General features: G+C 37.7%; 1 protein-coding gene across 1 annotated transcript in view; it reads right to left on the bottom strand.

Annotated features, from left to right (window-relative positions):
* Nucleotides 1-21,695, bottom strand: part of KLF8 (Kruppel like factor 8) — a 238,893-nt gene that overhangs the window by 47,870 nt on the left and 169,328 nt on the right. The window contains exon 2 of the mRNA XM_025045984.1: nucleotides 432-505. Within this exon, the coding sequence (XP_024901752.1) occupies nucleotides 432-503 (72 nt within the window). The 5' untranslated portion in view covers nucleotides 504-505. The remainder of the gene's footprint in view (nucleotides 1-431; nucleotides 506-21,695) is intronic.

Genomic DNA, 21,695 nt, shown 5'->3' with positions numbered 1-21,695 from the left:
CTATACATAGATACTGAGATATACACATTCTGTTGGTTTTGTTTCTCTGAAGAACCCTGACTAATACACTATCCAAGAGAGTTATTGTGAAGATTAAATAAGACAACACATTTAATCTTTAGAGTGCCTGAAATATAAAATATGAAATATGAAATAGCGCTAGATAAATAAATGGTTGTTGTCGTATACCAGGTGTCTAATCTTGCCCCTATTGCTTTGATCCCAGAGGCTATGTTTTTAGGCCAGATCTATTCCATATCTGAATCCGAAACTCAGTCATTCAGGTACTTCTTGGAAATCTCCCTTTCTTCATCCCTTCTCAGTCTCCAACATGTTGTTAGAAATAACAATGAGCTTCAGCTCTATAATGATTACCAGGCACTCAACACTATTATGGCACAATATTAGTATCTCATTTTCTGATAACCGACCTGTTTCAACACATGCATTGAGCCACCTTCTGAATTAAGTTGGACCTCCAAGTTGCTTATGAATTGATCCATATCTGGAAAAGAGACAAGAGAAAGACAAGTTTAAAATAAGATCTAACTCACTACATGCATATGGTATCCATTTACCCTTGGTTATACCAGTTTGTCTATCATAAACATTATTTTTCAGGACTTATTAGATATTGAGAAGTCAGTATTTGGACAACATTCTAATTTATATATTCTATTCATCAGATGGCCCTGACTTGTCCCTAATAATAATTAGCTGTCTGTTCCCCTCAAATTCTATATGCATGTGAATCTGTTTTTTCCAATTTTTCTAACCTACCCTACATCCATAGTAATATCAGTATAGCTACATAGTTTTCAAAATGCTCCCCTTCTTGGCATAGTTCTCATTCTAAGGAGTTCCATGCTCCTGTATGGATATTTACTCTAACGAATTTGTTTACACATCAGTGTTAATTCTCTCTAAAGAAGTATTTTATCTCTACCTCTCTTAAACAGGCAGAATTAATATGAGCAGTCTTCTATTTCCTTGTTAGACAGATTTTCCTCCTATAAAAAGAGACTTGGTGGCCTCATTCAGCTGCCCTGCACCATCACAATCAATCCTACCAGAAGCACATACCAGCACCTCTTCAACCAGATTTCCTTTTGTCTATCTACACTCTAATCTCACTAGAGAGGAAAACACAGGGCAAGGAAGATGAATCCACAGCTTGCTTATTACTTAACTGGTCAGATTTTAGATCACCTAGGTATCTTCAAGTCAATTACAATTAGTTTTCTCATTTATGACCTGATTGCATTTCAAAAGATAGTCCATAAATCAGTTTATTGCTTTGGATGTCAAATACATTTACCCATAGAAATATTCATTTTACAGGTCACTTCACGATAGCCATTTAAGATCTAATACAGTTAAAATACAACAAATGCACAACTAACAAGAATATAAAATTGTACTACAGCCACCCAAAAAGCAAAAGGTAAACCTTAAAAATATATATATTTTGTTTGTTGAAAGTCAGGAATTGAGGAAGCCAGTCCTACTTAAATGGCAATAACACACACAGAATCTTCTGTTGAGATTATGAGAAAACTTCTGGGCCACTATCAAATAGTTTGGAGAATGCTGACACTTTAAAATATCTCCAATTTTATCTCAAAATGCATAGATTTTCTTTTCTTTAATCCAAGTATAAGAGTGGAACTGCTCACACATACATCCATCATTCACCAAATATTTATTGCATGATTACTATGTGTCAGAGGTTATACTAAGCATATTGTTATCAGTTTTAGATCTGGGGCAACCAGACATAGAGAGTCAGCAAATGTAGCAAAGAGCACTGACCTGGGAGTTAGATGCCTAAGAATCACATTCCATAATCTTTGTCAAGGCCTTTTTCTTTCTAAGCCTCAACCTCTCCATTTAGAATTAAAAGATTTCAAACTGTTCCCTGAAAAGGTCTAAGGCTTTTATGAAGCCTCTGGGGTGGGTGGGGTTAATGAAGGAAGTATGGTAAGGAATAAGCACAGAAGCCAGATGCAGAAAACTCTGATTTCCATTAGACTGTAGGCTCTTTGCAGGCAGAGATTTTCGTCTTTGATGTTTTCTTCCAGTGATGTATTTCAAGGGCTTAGAACAGTGCCTAGTACATGGTAGGTGTTCAATACATTTCTGAAGGTTTTTGATGACAGTGACAGAAAAGAAGAATGAGGAAGTGTGTTTTCACAAGTACAAGAATTGGACACGAATGAAAAATAATTTAAAAAAACAGAAAGGTTATGTATATATAAGAGATGTTTGAGGTATAATTAACTATGAAGTATGAGGTGCCAGAAAGGGAAGTTTTTTTCTGGCTTCAAGGAGGAATGAAAAAAGAGATGAGAGACAAAGATGAACAGACCTTGAGATAATCGTACTAAGTGAAATAAGTCAGACAGAAAAAGTTGAGAACCATATGATTTCACTCATATGTGGGATATAAAACTGAAAGCAACAAACAAACAAGACAAACAAAACTCAGATAGATAACAGTTTAGTGGTTACCAGAGGGAAAAGGGGGAAGGAGAGGTAGAGTATGGTAAAGGAGGTCAAATGTATAGTGATAGGAGATTTGACTTTGGAGGGTAAACACACAATGCAATATACAGAAAATGTACCATAGAATTATACACTTGAAATCTATATAATTTTATTAACCAATGTCACCCCAATAAATTTGATAATAAAAAAAGGAATGTTAGGTCAGATAACTCTCATGCAGTGCAGAGGGGCATCATGAAACCAGGAGAATTTGCCTGATTGCTGTCAGAAAAATCTGTAGGAGTATGGAGAGAATTCTGTTCTTCTCTATTCACATATTCTTCAATTACACCTTATTATTTCTAGCTGGAACAATTTACAAGAGCTATCTCCTATCTGGTTTTCTTCAATTACTATGGATTATGAGACAGCAGGGTGGAGGAAGAAGAGTGACTTTGATAAGCGATTTAACACCTAAGAACCTCAGTTTCTTCATCTACCAAGGGGAAGAGGGATGGTATGAATTTAATAGGGTTAATGTAAAGATTCCATGAATTAGTACAGGTAAATGCACTTAAAACAGTTCTTGGCATATGAAAAGTTCTCAATGTAATTAGTTATTATTATCATCACCACTATAATAATTGTTGATTGACAGAATCTTGAGCTCTGGCCCAGAAGGATATCTCCTAGTCATTAAACAGGTCCTTTATAAACTCAATGTGCTCACAAACCTTCTCCATCTTTTATACTTACAATCACAATTTTTAGCACCGCCATAAGCCCAGTCTTAGTCTAAAAACCCAAGGCTCACCTTTGACTCCTCTCCCTCCATCCCTAGCCAATTTGGTTATCAGCTGCTATAACTCTACTGCCGAAATATCTCTTAAACCTAGCTGTTCATCACCTCCTAGTTACTTTCCTTTCTAGTCCATACTCCATGTTTCTATTCAAATGTGGTAAAAATGTGTGGGATCTGGAGTGAATGCCTAGGGTCAAATCCTGGCTCTGCAACTTCTTAACAATAAGATTTGGGGCAAGTTTTCCCACCTCCCTGTGTTTGTTTCCCCATCTGTAAAATGGGAATAATAATAGTATCACCTCACAGGGTTGTTGTGAACATTTGCCAAGTTAATACGGGTTCAAGTGCTTACAACAGTATCTTGCAAAGAGTCATTGTTTCCCTCACAATTAGGTGAGCCCCTCAATAGTTACCTAGACTTGTTTCTCTGTATCTCTATATATTATCAGAGTATCTCCTCTATACAATGTGTTAATGTCCAATGAATGATCATGAGAATAAGAAAGGTTATTTAATAAAAATAGTATAATATTAAATATTAATATTTTTTAAATAGAAATAATCAAGGAGTCTAAAAAATACTTCTTGTACCATCTGTATCACAAATATTTTAGTCGAATGGCATAAGGGGGATAGCTGATAATTAGGAATGTCTCAGCCAGTTTTGGTTAGTACCCTCTCACCCAAAGGACAGTTGATTGGAACAGCCATTAGATTCCTAGACAACACTCTAAATGTTAGTAGGAGTAAACATAGAGGAAGCTATCAGGAAAGTATATAACCTTGTCTTTAGAAAATGTTTATTTAATATTTAGCCAGCTAAAATTTAAAACTGAAGGAATTTAGGACCTACAGAATGGTCTTAAAGAAAGCTCAGTTTTTTTTTTTTAAAGGGATTTTATAAGCCTTTTGCTTTTCTCTAGAGTTGGAGTTGCTGCTCTAAATGTCTGGGACCAGACAGCTGCATACATAGAATCTGTGAGAGAAGTGGTAAGAAAATACCCAAGGGGGTTAGGGTATGTCTTGGATTACTGTGATGTAAATCACACAAGCAGGAGGGATATTCCAGGGACCATGACCATATAAATTTGATAAGATTATAATGTTACCCAGTTTATTTTGTTACACAAGTGGCATATTCCATAGTGGTCTGCTTGTTTTATGAAAGTGAACACTACCTCTAAGGGACAAGAGCAGGTGGCTTGCTAATAAGAATGCATCTCACCCTTTGGCCAGCTCTGAGATGGAAAAGATGTCTAGAGATGAAGCAAGAATTTAAACTTTTAAGGAAGCAAGCAAAGCAGAATTATTAGGGCCCACGACTTCAAAAGAAAGTCAAGTATTGGGAACCCTGACACAGACCTAAGAAGGTATCTAGTGTCTTAACAAGACAGAGCATTTAGACAACACCAATAATAATCTCTTGTGTGTATCTATACGGCTTTACAGTAGGGGAATAGACAGCTTTCATATTCCATTCCCATTTTACAGATAATTAATTTGGAGGCTCAAGGTCACATAGTGTAGAAGTGATGGAATCAGAACTGGAACTCTTATCCTCTGACTCAGATTACAGTGTTTCTCACTACTTTCTAATATCCCAAATCTGGTGAGCGCCTTCTTTCTAAAAAACAAAACAAAACAAAACAAAACAAAACAAACTCTCTACTAAAAGAAAAACAAGTTTAAGGACAACAAACTATAATCATTTGAAAGCTCTTGAGCAGATATCATTCACTTTTAGCCACTGAGCTATAAGAAATGCTGGAACTGTTGAAAAATGAACATCAATGTTTTAGTTTTGAGATTATATGTACTTTTAAAAAAGTATTCCCTATTTTTTTAATATTAGAAAAAGATAAAGAACAACTAGAGTACACATATATTTTTAGATAGTTTAATTGTATTATCTTCCAAGGGAATAGAGAGTAGTTTGGGGATGGGCCTCTGGAAAAACCTTCAAGATTGAGGCTACTCTGCAGCATGACATTAACAGTAGAATGGTGATAAAAGAACAATAATTACCAACACTCACTGAGTATTTACCATGTGCCAGATACCATTCTGTTAAAAGAACAAATACTCATTAAAAGAACATATACTCATAATTCTAAGAGTGGGCACATTATTTCCCCATTTTTAAAATGAGGAAACTGAGCACAGAGAGATGAAGTAGTTTATCCCCAAATCACCAAGCTACTAAATGGCAGAATGAGATCTGAATCTCAGAAGTCTAGCGCTATAATGAAACTATAATGCTCCCTTGACCCAGGTGCCAGTGGGATTCCCCCAACCTCTGACTGAAACAGATCACATGATGGAGGATAAATGGTTGCTAGAAACAACTACCTAATGAAAGATCCTCCAAGTTCTCTCATTTCCTCCAAATACGGTCACACCTATCACCATAGGATCTAAAGGAAAACCCAAACTCAAAGAACCCCTACTTGCAGCATGTCAGCAGGTAGCTCACAATGACTTTCTTATTCTAAAGTCTCAAAATACACAAAATCTGGAGAGTATCTGAGACTTAGTCCAAATTAGTCCAAATAAGACCCACCACTGGAGCAGGTACTCAGAAGTGGCTCCAAGACAGGAAACACCTGCAGCTTGCCTTTTCAGCTTTCCTGGAATGAGATTAAAGGAAGTAGGGGCCAACTGGAATGCTAAAAAGAACATGAATTTAAGAAGAGAAAACATATTACCACAAAAATAAGTGAAGACTGACAGAGAATACTGTGTGAATGATAATAAAACAATGAAATTGAATATTGCATCATTACTATAATAGCGAGCTAAGCTTGAAGTAGTGAAGTAGCGTGAGGTAATAAAAAAGATAAAGTAATAAGAAACACCAGAAGAGAGCTGTCTAACTCTAGGTAAGCCATTTGACTTTTCTATGCCTCTCATTTGCAAAATGGAGATACATCAGCCTAGCCCTGCCCCCTCAAATGGTTGTTATGAAAACCATCGTAATAACACATGTAAAAAAAAATTATGTGCTGTAAATGTGAACTCTTTAAGTTTTTAGAATTACTTTTGTCAGAACATCCAAAAATAAAGTACATAAAAATACAGTCACATTTTAAAAATCCAAAACATTCATAAAACACTACCTATCTTATGATTTTTGATACATTTATCTTCATTCTTCCACGAGTTCATGTTCTATAGAATCATCCACATAGCCTTCAGTGCTTTCAGCCATTTTCTTTTCCCTCAGATGCTGATGTTAAGCCCCATTTTCTTTTCCATAAAAAGAAAACAAATATTCATGGAAGAAAAATTCTTTAGAATGTGCTAGAGATTAATATTACTCATTCTGGAAAAGATGAAAGTTAAAGGGAATGATTATAAAAATCTAAAACTAGTAATACAATTAGATTTGAGGTTCAATGAACTGTAGGCCTATCAGTTCTAATTTAATCACCAAATCATTGAATAACTTTGGACAAGTCTCATCATTTAATGCAGAAAGTGGAAATAACTTCTGCTCATTTACCTCACAGGATCATTGTGAGGATTTACTGAAAGAACAAATTTAAAAGTGTTATATAAATATAACCTCAGATTTCTAGAATGAGTCACTTGAATGTACCCCCATCAAAAAGATAAATTTATTGTTTTCCTTTTATAAATATTATTAAATTGTTGGGGTGACACTGGTTAATAAAATTATATAGGTTTCAAGAGCACGATTCTATAATACAGCATCTGTATATTGCATTGTGTATTCACCATCAAAAATCAAATTTTCTTCCCTCACCATATTTTTGACCCCTTTTACCATTATCTACCTCCCCCTAACCTCCCTTGCCTCTGGTAACCCCATTCTGTTGTCTGTGTCTATGAGTTTTCTGTTTGTTTGTTTTGTTTATTTGTTGCTTTCAGTTTTATATTCCACATGAGTGAAATTATATGGTTCTTGACTTTTTCCATCTGACTTATTTTGTTTAGATAATCTCAAGACCCATCTATGTTGTTGCAAATGGCAGTATTTCATCTTATGGCTGAGTAGTATTCCATTGTATATGTGTACCACATCTTTATCCAATCATCTATCAAAGGACACTTTGGTCATTTCTATGTCTTGGCCACCACAAGTAATGCTGCAATGAACATAGGGGTATATATGTATTTTTACAAATAAATGCTCTCAAAATTTTGGGGTAGATATCCAGAAGAGGGATTGCTGGGTCATATGGTAATTCTATCCTTAATTTTTGAGGAACTTCTACACTGTTTCCCACAGTGGCTGTTCCAATTTACATTCCCATCAATGGTGTGTGAGGGTTCCTTTTCCCCACAACCTCTCCAACACTTGCTATTACTTGTCCTGTTGATGATGGCCATTCAATACATGGTGAGGTGATATCTCATTATGGTTTTGATTTGCATTTCCCTAATAGCCAGTGAAGTAGAGCATCTTTTCATATTTGTTGGCCATCTGTATGTTTTCTTGTGAGACGCATCTGTTCAGATCCTCTGCTCTTTCTAATTGAATTGTTGTTGTTGTTGAATTGTATGAGTTCTTTATATATTCTGCATATTAACCCCTTATTAGAGATGTAGCTTGCAAATATCTTCTCCCATTCGGTTGGTTGCTTTTTTGATTTGTTGATGGTTTCTTTTACTGTGCAGAAGCTTCTTAGTTTGAAACAGTCCCATTTGTTTATTTTTGTTCTTACTTCCTTTGCCTTCGAGGTCAGATTCATAAAATTCTCTCTAAGACCAAGGTCCATAAGTTTGGTAGCTATGTTTTCTTCTATGTATTTTATTGTTTCAGGTCTTAAATTTAGATCTTTGATCCATTCTGAGTTAATTTTTTTGTATGGTGGCAGATAGCGGTCTAGTCAAAACAGTATGGTATTGGCAGAAAAACAGACACACCGACCAATGGAACGGAATGAAGAGCCCAGAATAAACCCACATATATATGGGCAAATAATTTTTTACAAAGGAGCCAAAAACATACAATGGAAAAAGGAAACCCTTGTCAATAAATGGTGCTGGGAAAATTGGAAAGCAACATGAAAAAGAATGAAACTAGGTAAATTTATTTTTAAACAATAATTAATCTTGCACACAGTAAATAAATAAATAAATAAAATAAGTTAAAGAAAGCATTGTGAAACAATGGGAAAATCTTTTAGCTAGGACCTGGAAGATCTGAGTTCTAGTACAGGCTCCCCTGTTATCTAGCTGTGTCATTGTGAGTAAACTACTTAGCCCTTTTCAGGCTTCTTCTAGTTATTACATTCTATGATACATAGTTCTATGATAAGTACATGGATGGAAGATCTATAATACTTTTCTAAGTTTCTGGTTAATCTGTGAGGCTGGTATCAAGAAGGATAATTAGGTTCTCCACAAACCATTAGGTTAACTTGAGCCTCACTCCCACAGCACTGAACAAACCCAGCTTTTTATTATGTATGATTTTAAATGTATACAAAAGTAAAGATGACCTCCCATGTACCTATTCCCAGCTTCAACAATATTCAGCTCATGAAAAATCTTGTTTCATCTGTACCCCCAACTGACTTCCCCTTGACCTCAATGGCTATTTTTAGGCAAATCCCAGATATCATGTCATTTCATTCCCATGGCATTTCAACTGGGACATTTCTGTGAGGTAGGCACTACTGCTGATAACTCATGATTAGACACATGAGTAAATAGAGGTTCAGAGAGATTAATTCCATGGTCACACAGCTGGTAAATTACTGGGATTTGAACCCAAGGATGATGTCCAGCGCCAAACTCTTTTTTTCCCTTAAAGTAATTGCAACTACCCTGCACTTTGAATAGTTTGATGATGTTGAAAATAATAATAGAGGTGTTTTCATACCTTAGCAGTCAGCTGTACTATTGAATATTTGCAAAGAGTATTAAAAGATTCACACTAATTGCGATGCTCATTATCAGACAAAACCTCTAGGAATACAGAGCTTCACCATAATCCTGAGGCATCAATTTAGAAAAAGGACAAAGAACTGCAAGTGTGCAGTCTATTGCCCTACAGCATAATGTAAAATTTAATGCAATCCACTTAATTACTTTATATCGTTAATTCATGCAACATTCTCCTCCAACAAATTAAACACAGGCCACTGCTGCAACTAAAAAGAATGTACAACAAAGTAGTCCTTGTCCATGCTTAGTACAACAGGGGCTTAAGGGCAGAGACTTTCTTAAATGGCCTTTCCGCTCACTGTCTGGGCTACCTGGCTCAGGAGCACCAAGTCAAGTGGTCCTAGAAGAGTTCTAAGCCATTTAATTTGTGGGACCCCAGCATGTCGGGTTAATGAAAGAACCAATAATTATTAATAATAATTATTATTTTATTTTCAAGGCTACATATTGGTTCTAGGATGTAGCTGCAAAAAACTGGAAGAACTACATTGTCTATATAAGAACTAGTTTAGAAAACAAGAAAATTTTAGATTCATAGTACACATTCACACTCTAGTTCATTCTAGATCATTCATAGCAGAGAAACAAAAAAGAGTAAGGATAATCAATCTCGAATAATCAAAATTTAAGTATATGCTCAGCATTGTGAAGACCTTTCTGAGAATATTGTATCCTGTTTGTTAGTTTGTATTTTAAGGGAAATGAAGTGGAAGAGAAATGCAGAAAAAAGGAAAGACACTCTAGAGAAATAAAAGATCGATTTAAAAAAAAAATGGAGCTAAGCCAAGGAAATTGAATGGTTACATTTCAAGTAGGAAAAAAGAAGGCTGTCCTAATAGTTGTCTTCAAAGCACACATAGTAGATTTTTGGAGAAAGCAGAACTGTTATATTATTACTGGAGGTTACAGTCCACTTATAGAAGAATTTACTGATGATAATCAAATCTTTACAGAGAACCTACTAAGTAGCCACTGTGTGTAGCAGACACTGTGTGTATGTATGGGCAGGATCAGATAATGCCAGGTTTTCTATCTTAGGGAATCTGAAGTCTAGGTCAGATAGAGAAAATTGGCAACCCACCGCAGATGCTGGCCTGGTTCTCACAGTGATGTTAAAAATTAAAATAACTTAGCTAATAATCCATTTAAAAAAAACAAAAGCAGGTTTCTTTTTTAAAAGTTTTGTATTTCTTGCTTTTCTAAAAAAGATCTTACAACATGGCATCTATATTGGCACAAGAGAAAAATTACTTGGAGCTGATCAATGGCTGCCCCTTTTATATAGGCCATGCTTCTCTCATTATATTGGGTCTTGTAGGCATTTGAGATCCTAGGTCTATGCGGTGAGATAAAATTATGCATAAAACAATAGCAACCAAACATTGCAAGATAATAGACACTGCAGTGCTGAATTATGATTTAAAGTTATGAGGATTAATTTAAAAGGGAGATAACTAAAAGTGGAATCATCAGGAAAAAAAAATGCTCCAAAGAAATGCTCCATGGTGAGATGGCTTTGAGGAACTAGGATCAGTGAAGAAGAGATAGAAAGGAAATCTACATGAGAGGAAGAGTAGACTATTCATTCTATGAAGACAAGGGTCCCAATTTAAATTGTTCACCACTCTAACCACAGAGTCTAAGCATAATGCCTGTAACTTTGTAAGCACCCAGTAAATGATTGGGTAGTGAAGGGTGAGTGGCATAATTTAAAAAAAAATGTGTTTAAGGAAGATATCCTGGCAGTGGTCTATAGAATAGAGAAGGCAGAGAGGATCAAGGTAGAACTATAAGCTATTGGAATATTCTATATGTATCATGGTGAGAGCTTACACAGGTGTTGCAAACTTAATGCCTAGAGGGGCCAGGAAGGTTAAGGTCACCTAAGCCAGATGAGGAATATGGTGACCTGAGAACACATGTCCTATCTAAAAGGGAGAGAGCAGTTCATCAATTCTCGGCTATTATTGACAAGATGGGATATTGGTCCAGTATGTTCTCATTATTCAAAAGAAACTGGAGTTCTAGAGTTTTAAGTAAAATATGATTTGAAATGTTGGCAATCAATTATTTTTTTTTAAACTGTGAGTCTGGGCAAATTGATATACTGCTATAGACTAAATTGTATCCCTCTCAAATGTATATGTTGAAGCTCTAACCCCCAATACAACTGTATTTACAGACAGGGCCTTTATGGAAGTAATTAAGGTTAAATGAGGTCATAGGGCTAGGGCCCTCATCCAATGGGATTAGTACCCTTAATAGAAGGGAAACCCGAGAGTTCACTCTCTTTTCCCAGGAGCACAAGAAGAGGTCATGTGAGCACATAGGGAGAAGGCAACTATCTGCAAGCCAGGAAGAGAGACTTCACCAGAACCCAACCATGCTGGCACCCTGGCACCCTGACACCCTGATGAGAAAAGAAATTTCTGTTGTTTAAGGCACCCAGTCTATGGAAATTTTTTATGGTAGCCATAGCAGATTATACATACTTACAAGGTTGTTTTTTTCTTTGTTTGTTTGTTTGTTTGTTTGCTATTACAAATAATACTAGAAAGGTTCAGAAATATCTTAAATGTCATTCAACAGGAAACTGTTTAAATCATGACTCATCCATATACTGAAAAACTATGCAGTCACACATACATATATGGAAAGGTCTCCAAAGTTTATTTCTAAGTAGACAAAGTGTAAAAGTATGCAGAGTGTCACTACTGTGTATAAAAGAGAATGAGAGAAAAAAAAAATATATATATATATATATATACACACACGCACATATATACACATACTCATTTGCTTTATATGCACAAAATGTCCATGGAAAGATTCCTGAAAAACAGATAACTTTAGTTGCCTCCAGTGAGGCAAAATATGAGGCTAGGGGACCGAACTAGCGAGGAGACTCTTCATTGTACATCCTTTTGTATATTTTGAATTTTGAGCAATGTGGAATGCATAACAAATTAAAAATACATTTTTATTTTTTTGTTTCAGCTTTAATTTTTGTCGAGTCTTTAAAATCTTCATCTAATATCACTATTAACATAGGTTAGAAGGCACACCATTGAAGGTATCTACCAGTTCCACAAACTCCTTCTGAAAAATTTCAGTGTACCTCTACCTGTCTTATGTACAATCAACCCTCTTCTAAGCATGTGCTTCCATGTAGGTGATATCAGAACTCCACCAAGGGAGATTTGACTGGTGAGATTTTGTGATAGGATTTGAAACAATTTTTGTAGTTACCCTTTTTGAGAAATGAAATGTTTAGATGCAAAGCATCTTGGGGAACTACTTCAGTAGAGAGCATTCTTCACTACTCTAATATTCCACCTTTATAATGAATCAAGTTACGTTCAGTTTCAACCTAGCAAACTGAAAATACATTTTCAAATGAAAATTTTAAGAATTTAGTGGGGAAAAATATGTGGGCTGTATTTTGTCTGTATGCATTGTACCTCTGGACTAAATTAAGGTGGTGGCAGATAAAATAAAAAACAAAAGAACTGATGCCAGAGACAAAGGGGAGAAAACAGCCCTCGACAAGTGAGTAGATAAGGAAACTGAGGAAGAGGGAAAAGTTAATGCCAGATTTTTGAGTATGGAGCATGAGAACCACAACAGCCATATTTCACCACTGCTTACTATGCTGTCATGCATTCTTCTAAGTGCTTTACAAAATTAACACATTTATTCCTTACTGTAAGCCTCTAAGGTGGTTTCCACTATTATTCTCAATTCACAGATATGAAAACTCAAGTGTAGCATTTAAATAACTTCACCAAGATTATGATGATGGTAAGTTGCAGAACCAGGGAATTGAAAAAGAGAAGTCTTGAATCAAGGGTGGGGGAAGAATCTAGGGATAATGACAAATTCTATTTTAGAAATGATGTGATTGAGGTTACAAGAAAATGGCAAAATGCTAGTTATTTGATACCTGGATTGGTATCAAATTCCTGGATTTGACTCTAGAGTTAGGTTACGGCTCCTTAATTTAAAATGTTCAATAATACCAAAGTTTGGTTTGCCTAAATTATATCTGTCTTATCTAAGTGAATAGATACTATCTTTAGGTTTATTATACAAAACACCTAGCAAGTTACAGATATTTAAATCTAGTTTCTTGTCCCATTAACCTACTTTTCTCTTCTCTAAACACACAAGCAACATTTAAATAAAATAAATTACTCAAAGTAACAAAAATGATGAGACCCTCCATTTATGGGCACTGGGTCCAATGTGTTTTACTTACATTATTTGTAATAAAAAATTACCATCTCGTTTTACTTTTTATTTTTCAATTACAGTTTACATGAAATATTATATTAGTTTCAGGTATACAACATAGTTATTACACATTTATAAAACTTACAAAGTAATCACCCTGATAAGTCTAGTACCCATCTAAGACACCATACATAGTTATTCAAATATTATTGACTATATTCCCTATGCTGTATTTTATATTCCATGACTGTTTTTATAACTGGTAATTTGTACATCTTAATCTCTTCTCTTTTTTCACCCATCTCCCAAACCCCCATATTACCACTTTGTTTTCGAGGTGAGGAAACTGAGGCTAAATGATAAAGCTGAATTGGAGATAATAAATACATCAGAAACCCAACTTCAGATATAAAACTCAAATTGCAAACATTATATGAGAATCAGAAAGTAAGTCAAACAAGGTCTTACATCATCTTTGGTAAACTAATGAGCCTGATAAGACAAAGTTGTTCAGTTGCACTCTACTTAGTAATGAGATTCCAATTTTACTGGATGATCATCGAAGTCAACCATCCCAATCAAGTTGTCCTTCATTGATAAAAATATGCAATTTTGGAGCTAAATCTTAGAAGATCATCTATAAAATATGTACCCAGAGTTTAACTGGGTAAGTACTTTGAAGATACAATCATAGTACATGTCCCCAAGCACTTTCTGTCTGAAAAGGGGGTAGGGGGTATAATATGTACACAAATGACCACAGTACAGGGAAGAGTGTAGTGTAGGTTCCAGATAATACAGGTAAAGTGATACAGAAACTCAAAGGAGTTTATTTCTATATGCAAGGATCAGAGGAGTTTTCATAGAAATGACATTTAATTTGGAATTAATAATGGAGGTAATACTATAAATACTACTTTAAGAAAAAAAATCATGAAAATAAGTACATTCCAAGGCAGTTCATTTATGATAAGTATCAAATGAGCAGAACAGAGAGTAATGTACAATTTCTAAGGAATAGCTGAGAAAATATGAAAGGCTTGATATGGGGGCTAAGGACTAAAATAGGACTTGAAGGAAGACTGGGGTTTAGATGGGTGTGGGGAAAGATATTTAAGAGTGAAGGAATAGAAAATGAGTTTCAAACAATCTTCTCAGTGCCTGACACACAGTATTTGACAACATGTATTTGCTAAATGAATTATATATTCAAAGGCAATCTTCTCATTATTTATAAATTTAAGTGATATAATAAACTATAACTGACTCAAGGTAAGGAATATATAAATGTGTCAAATAATAACGCCCCAGACAGAATGGGAAAGGATAAGTGGTTGTTCTCCCTCACCGCCAGGCACACGCAACCTAGAGAGATGAAAGATGACTAGGTTTATTGGCTTGCTTATTGGAATTTAATTAGTTGTACCAACAAGGGTCTTAACTTAGAAATTCATATACTAGAATGAAGAGGGTGGGGAAGAGAGTAGTGGTGATGATCTAGTTCATGTTTTTCCCTCAATTTTCTTTCCGGTGTATCCTGGAAGCATAAACAAGAGGGACCTATAGCTTCCCGGAGCTCTGAAAGTAGAGCCACTATCGAGTTTGGTTTTGAGGATGGACTAGATGCTTGTGTCACTTTTACTTTTAAGTTTATATTTCTGTCCTTCCTATGTTTCCTGCCTGTCTGACCTCCAAGCTAATCTGAAGACAGTTTCTAGCTCATTCTCTGTGTCCCCAATAATCACCAAGGATTAACAACCCTCGGAGTTAAGTGTTCCCCCCAAAATTCTGAAGAACAGGATGAGGTCATTTGTGAGTCACTGGTTTCTGTAGTCCAAACCTTTTGTTGGTTATATCATCCTGTGTACATTGCCCAAAGAATGAGAGGGAAAGGCAGGCTATAGGCCCTTTGTCTCAGAGGTGCTAAAGTCCAACGGGAACAATGTTAAATCAGAAGTAAATAAAAGCCATGTTCTAACTTCAGCCTTTTGGCAAGCTAATTCAATCTTCTGAGGTCTCCTTTCACCCCATCTGGAAAGTGTTTTAAAGACAGCAAAGCATTAATTTGGCAGTGTTCCAGAGAGAAGAGTCTGAAACTGAGTAGGAAAAGGAAATGAAATGAAATTATATATGGAGTGGTAGCCTCTGTCACATACACAATGGTATTTGATCTACCCAAATATTTTTTGAGATAAGATTATTAATCTACATTTTCTAGATGAGAAAAGCAATAGCCAGGATCACATAGCTAGTAAGTGATGGTTTTAGTTTCAAAGCAGTTACGTCTGCTACTCCAAACCATCATAGTTTCCATTAGTTTCAAATCCAAACTTAAGAGGTTAGTCTCTTTGTCCGGTTATTATCACGCTGAGTGATGTCAGACAGGTGCTTAATAAGTGCTTTTCTTTACAATGAAGATAATACCAAAGGAAATAAGGGACTGTTCCTTTGACTATCTGTTTAGATTAATTTTTCCAAAGAATAAATTTTATTTATTTTGTGATTTAATTTCCCCCAAATTCTTAAGAGTAAAAAAAAAGCCCACAAAAAGACAGATCTTTCAAGTGACCATTTCAATTCAATTCACTCCATCAACTCCAGTAATTCGGCCCATCTTCCATCTGCAGAGGAACCAACCTCCTTGTCTATGTCATAAAGAACTAGGGCAGGGCCTAAGCTTTCTCCCCCAACCAAGCCCAGCCCCTCCGTAGAGAGTGGGCACGCCCTACACAGCTCCTTCCCAGCAGCGCCTCCATGGCCTCCCCGCTCCTTCCTGAGTGCCTCTAATAGCTTAGGCTCAAACCTTAACTCAACGCCCCCTTCTCCTTTCTTTTAGGAGCTTTTCTAGGTACCCACTACTGCTTGGAGGATTACCTGGGAGCTTTAGCCTTCTGAATCCTGCTTTCTCTGGCTGCAACTTTGGCTGGGTTGGGTTAAGTCAAAGACAAACCTTCCCGCTTAAGGAGGACTGAGAGTGCAGAGCCAGGGTGGACTAAATTAGACAAAGCCATCTATTCTTGGCCTCCTTCATTTCTCCCAGGAGGTTCCTTCCCTTTCCTAGCCCCTCTTTGCTCAGAACTTTAGCAAAGCCCTTTTTCTCTTGGGTTTAATTTGATTCCAAATACTGTGTATACCCTTCTCCCCAACACATTCATGCCCTGTCTTCGCTGGTAAAACCTAAAGAACAGAAGTGGGGGGTTAGAATCTAGACAGAGGAGATGGGAGTGGGTGGGTTCTAATCCCGGAGTCACTTACCGCCTATGTCACTAGCTGGGGACTCCTGAAGTGTCCGGAGCTCATGCCGTCCTCCAGGAGGCTCATACTCCTCAGCTGATCGCAAGACAGCTGTTTCCCTCACACCCCCTCCAGTCTGACAGCGTACCCTAAGGCTTGCTCTCGCCTATTCTTTCTCGGCCCCCCACCTCCCCTTTTTTTCCTGGCTGGAAAGTGGGGGAGGAGGGCCAGGGCCGAGGGAGTCGATTCAGATTCAGCTGGGCCACCCTGGAAACAAGAGAAACAAAACTCTCAAGCATCCAACCCCAAATCGGGGAGCCAGCAAAGCAGACTTCCTAAAAAGAATCTTCCTCCTGCTGCCAGTGCAGCTCTTTTCCTCGGCTAAAAATAAAGTAGGATTGCTGGGCCGAAGTGTCCAAGGCTGGGGATCCTCGTTCTCCTTTCACCTCTACCAATTCAGTTCCAGCCAAGCCCACTCTCCACCCATACTCTGAACTCTACACATCCTTGAAGAGTGGGCCTGGGGTTGGAGCTAAGAAAACCAACCCAAACCCCAAAGTACTACTTGAATGCAAAGTTCAGGCGGACGAGGACTCCTTCAAGACGGGAACTTTTACAGCCGCGTTGCCATCGCACTCTCCAGCACCTTCCTAAAAAGAGAGAGGGGGCAAATTTCTACAATTGATGGAAACATATAGGGACATTCCCAACACAGGGCAGGGGCTTCAGCGAAAAATGGCAACAGCTCCTGCAGGTCCTCTGTGGCAAAGTTTCTTGGAGGCACCTAGTTGCCCCACTGGGAACCCCGGGCTCATGTGGGTCAGAACCTAAAGTGCTCGCCTGGGCAACCTGAGTGGGTGAGGTGACTCCGTCTCTGGCCAGGCTAAACCTAGGAGAGAGGTAAGGGTGGAGTTCCTTAAGAGAGACAGACTGCTACCAGAGGAGGGTGTAAAATGGGAGGAGGTGGAGAAGGGTGTGGCTGAGACCAGGGAGGAAGAAGGGGGTGGGGCGGGGCCCTGGGCGGAGAGCCAGTCACGTCTCCAACACAGCAGATTAATTAGAATCAACTTTAGTTCCTTTGTCCTAGAAAGAGGCTTGCAGGTACACTGCTTGGTCACCTATCTTTTCGGGTTAAGCTAATTCACCAGGGGAGGGAGAAAATGATGTGGGGATTGGGGGTGGGGCTGTCTACTAAAAGAGGAACGGGAAAGGGAAAAGCAAGAAGGCGGGTAACTAGGATCATATTTACCCTCCCAGTTCTCCATGGTAACAGCGTGACACTAGTAAGGACAGCGAGGCCACGGCGCACGGTGTCTTTTCTGGGAGGAGACTAAGAGCAAAGGAGAATGAAGCTGGAGTCATTTTCTAGCCAGATATAAGGAAAGGAGGCAAGGGTGAAAGAATGGGTAGGAAAGGAGTTGAAGGAATTGTGAGTACACAAAGGCTCTTTTAGTCTCCCAGATACCAAACCTCTAAGAACAGAGTTCTCAAACCCCTGATACCGCCTCTCAGCTAGACATTGGCAAAGATTCCAGTAGAGCTAAATCCATAAGATAACAGCCACATTTCCATAATCTCTTTGCCTTGCCTAAAAGTCCCTCTTTAGCTCATTTTAATAGGAGGCCAGGAAGTCTCAAGCAACCACAGGCCCTTATCAGTGCCTCTTATCAACCACAACTCTTTTAAAGGGGAGGGAAGAGAAGAGAGACAAGAAACAAAGCAGAGGGAGGGAGGGAGCAAAGACTGGAGAAAGGATAGCTACTGTGTATTCAGCACCTAATTTAAGCAAGCCACTTGGCCAGGTGCATTCATCATTTCTTATGTATTTCTGATAAAGACCCTGGAAAATAGATACTATTATATTTTCCAAGCCCCCTTTTTAAAATCAGAAAACTGAAAAGTTCAAAGCCCAGTACCTCCCAACATGTATATACCTACTCACTTGATCTTTCTGCCTGAAATGTCTTCTAATCATCTCACCTTCTCTTACTCTACCCTAAACTCTCTGTTCTTCCTCCTGTAGTTCATCAACTACCTGAATGTCATCACTATGCACCTCAATGTCGAGGCAGAACCCTGGGACTGGACCCTGCCTATCTCTCAAGTAGCAGAACTTTGATGCTTTCCTGGGCCTTAGCTGTATTACAAATCCCTGAGAATGCCAGGCTGTTTCCATCCTCCATGCTTTGGCTTACCTCACTTTCTCTGTTTGGAATGGCATAAGCTCTCTGTTTACCATCTTGAAAGGATTAACTTAAGGTCCTCTCCCCTCACTTAATTCCTACAGGCAGAATTGACCATTGCTTCCCCAGTGCCCTTTTCTACCTCAGGGTACATATTTGTTGATATATTTGCTCTCCCCTACTAGACTATAAAAATCTCTGAGGTTAGGCACCAGGTGTTATCATTTCTGTAAACTGGATGCCAGGTTAATATTATTAACAACAATAATAGTTATTGAGCATTAATTATATGCTAAGTTCTGTTCTAAGCCATATATATGTGTATATATGTGTGTGTGCAGACACACTCATTGAATCCTGATAACCTTATGGGTATGTATTATTACTATCCCCATTTTACAGATAAGAAAACTAAGGGACAGAGATTAAGTAACATGCACATGTATTTGTTGAATGAAAGAATATTTCTGTAGTAAGGGTTTTATGAAGAATGCCTTATCTCGCTATATCATATTTTTCTACCATATGCCCATCTTACAAGGTATGGTTCCATGTATTGACATGAAACCATACAGACAGTATACAACTCTCTACATATTCTTTAAAATAAATCACTTTATCCTATGGAGCTTTTTAGTATCTCAATGTATAAAATGTGGGGAGTTCTACTCAACATAGGATTCCCACCACTCCAACCAACACTATTTTCAGCAACACTGGAAAGTTTTCTCTTAGGTTTAAAAGCATGAAAAGACATGGAACTGTTTATGTAAAAAAAAAAAGAATGTATTTTTGTGATGTGCAGATGAAAATGAGCATATAACCGAAGCAAATTTTTGAAAAGAGTAGCCACTAGAATTCCCTCTCTAGGCTAGTTTTGCCTCAAGGTCGTAATGAGTCCCTCTTTCAATCTGAAAAAGCTTCTCAAGACAATCTATTCATTTGCAGATAGCTAAAGTGTATATTTTTATTAAAAGTCTTTCTTTACTAATTTATTTTAAGCCCTACTTTAAAAAAATACTGCCTCAACTTTATTTGTAAGGAAAACAGACTTCAATGGCAAATTCCATTTTTGAAAAACATAAATTATTGAAACTTAGGAAAACAAACCCGAGATTCTTCCCTGTCTATTCTTCCATCCATTTAGTGAATAAAATGTTTTGAACACTTATGCTATATCAAGAACCAAGCTAGCTGTTAAGGGGAGAAATAAGAACATCTATCTTCTCCAAGAGGCTCCACTGAAGGAGCTCTTAGTTCACCATACATGGCACATTAGTTCACATTTTCCTTTGGTCTTTTAGAATTGGTTCTTGTCTCAAATTAGGACTTAAATATGGCTTATAGGGAACTATGCACCCTATGACCACAGATAATGGCAAAGGCAGGACTTTTATATTCTTTGCCTCTTGACATCACTTATCAGCACAAGGCTGGTGTTGTGTAAGTTATAGGAAAGGGTGTTGGGGAGCAAGTATGGAGAACTAGAAGTTGTGATCAGTTTCCTTCCTTTTCTAGGTAGGACCACAGATCTTCTTTTGTATTAGGCGGATTAAGAAAAAAAAAAACACAATATTTTCAACTTCTTTCATCCCACTCTAAGCCTTAGGGAGACACCCTGGTTGAAGTAGTATCCTGTGTTTTCCTCTATATACCAAAGAATCAGATAAGGCATATAAGAGTTAAATTAAGCATGGAACCTAATGAACAACTAAGAAATATACAGACACCTCATATGTCAGGGCCCACAAGATGCCTGATCTTCCCTTTCCCTCTTCCTCTTCTGCACTCTCCTGCTTCTCCTCCTTTTCATGAAAGCCAGCTGACTACTAGGGTGGAGCCCAGTGTGAGGGCTGTAGGGAGTGGGAGGAAAAGCCTCATTAAGCAGACTCCACCCTCCCAGCTCCCTGTAGAACATCAACAATAACAACAAAAAGAAGACTTGGGGAGCTAGGGCTGAGAGGAAGGTGGGGATAACAGGGTGAAATGAGGAAGGGTGGGGAGAGGAAGGGGAGTTAGGGGCCCAGCAGAGTAGAGCTGGTCTGGAGAGGTGAGCTAATTCAAGCAGTACATAAACAGAAACGCCTGCATCCTTAAGTAACTTGTTCATGGAAGAACAAAAATATAGCTGAAACCAGTGCATTGCTCAGATTTAATGGAAAAAAAAATCCCCTCCTCACCCACTTTATTTTTGCTCTGCAGTTTCTTAAAAGGTATATTCTTCCTTATAGGAGGAGACCAGACCTTTTGCCTTTCTGCTAATGTTGAACCAGTGTTAATTAAGTTCCTCACACATCCCAGAGGTCAGTGCTAAGGTTGCTGTCTGCAAAGGATAAGGATATTTTGGAGAAGTAAATCTAGTTGGCTGAGAGGGATCAAACCACACGTTTTTCTTAAAGAGGACCCCCCAAACTGTATAAGCTTTAGGTCCCCAAAATCCTGGATCTGCCCCTTCTGAGATTATAGCCTACAAAGCACGGTGTTTGGCACAAATCAAGTACTCAATAAAGGATAACTAATATTCCTAGCAATGATAGCTCTAAATCTACTAGCTTTAGATTGAGTCTCTTTCTGGTCACAGATATTGGAAACATGCCTCCATGTTTCCCATAACCCCCATCCTTGTATATAATGAATAAACCAACTTATAAAAATAACTAGACTTCTTGCTTAAGACATTCAGAGGCATGACTAAATTCAGCTTAGGAATGGCCAATGGGCCAAGAGCAGCTGACTAGGGTTTGAATTCCTAAAAGAACCACCCCAGGTAAGCTGTGGCAAGCCTGCTAACTCCCACAAGTTGAGTTGTGCCTCAGGCTGCTAACTTTATGAGCAAGGAG

This window comes from Pteropus alecto, unplaced genomic scaffold, assembly GCF_000325575.1.
Source record: "Pteropus alecto unplaced genomic scaffold, ASM32557v1 scaffold344, whole genome shotgun sequence".
In the NCBI taxonomy this organism is placed as follows: Eukaryota; Metazoa; Chordata; class Mammalia; order Chiroptera; family Pteropodidae; genus Pteropus; species Pteropus alecto.
The sequence above is the reverse complement of the archived record's forward strand: the minus strand, read 5'-3'. Positions and strand labels throughout refer to the sequence as shown.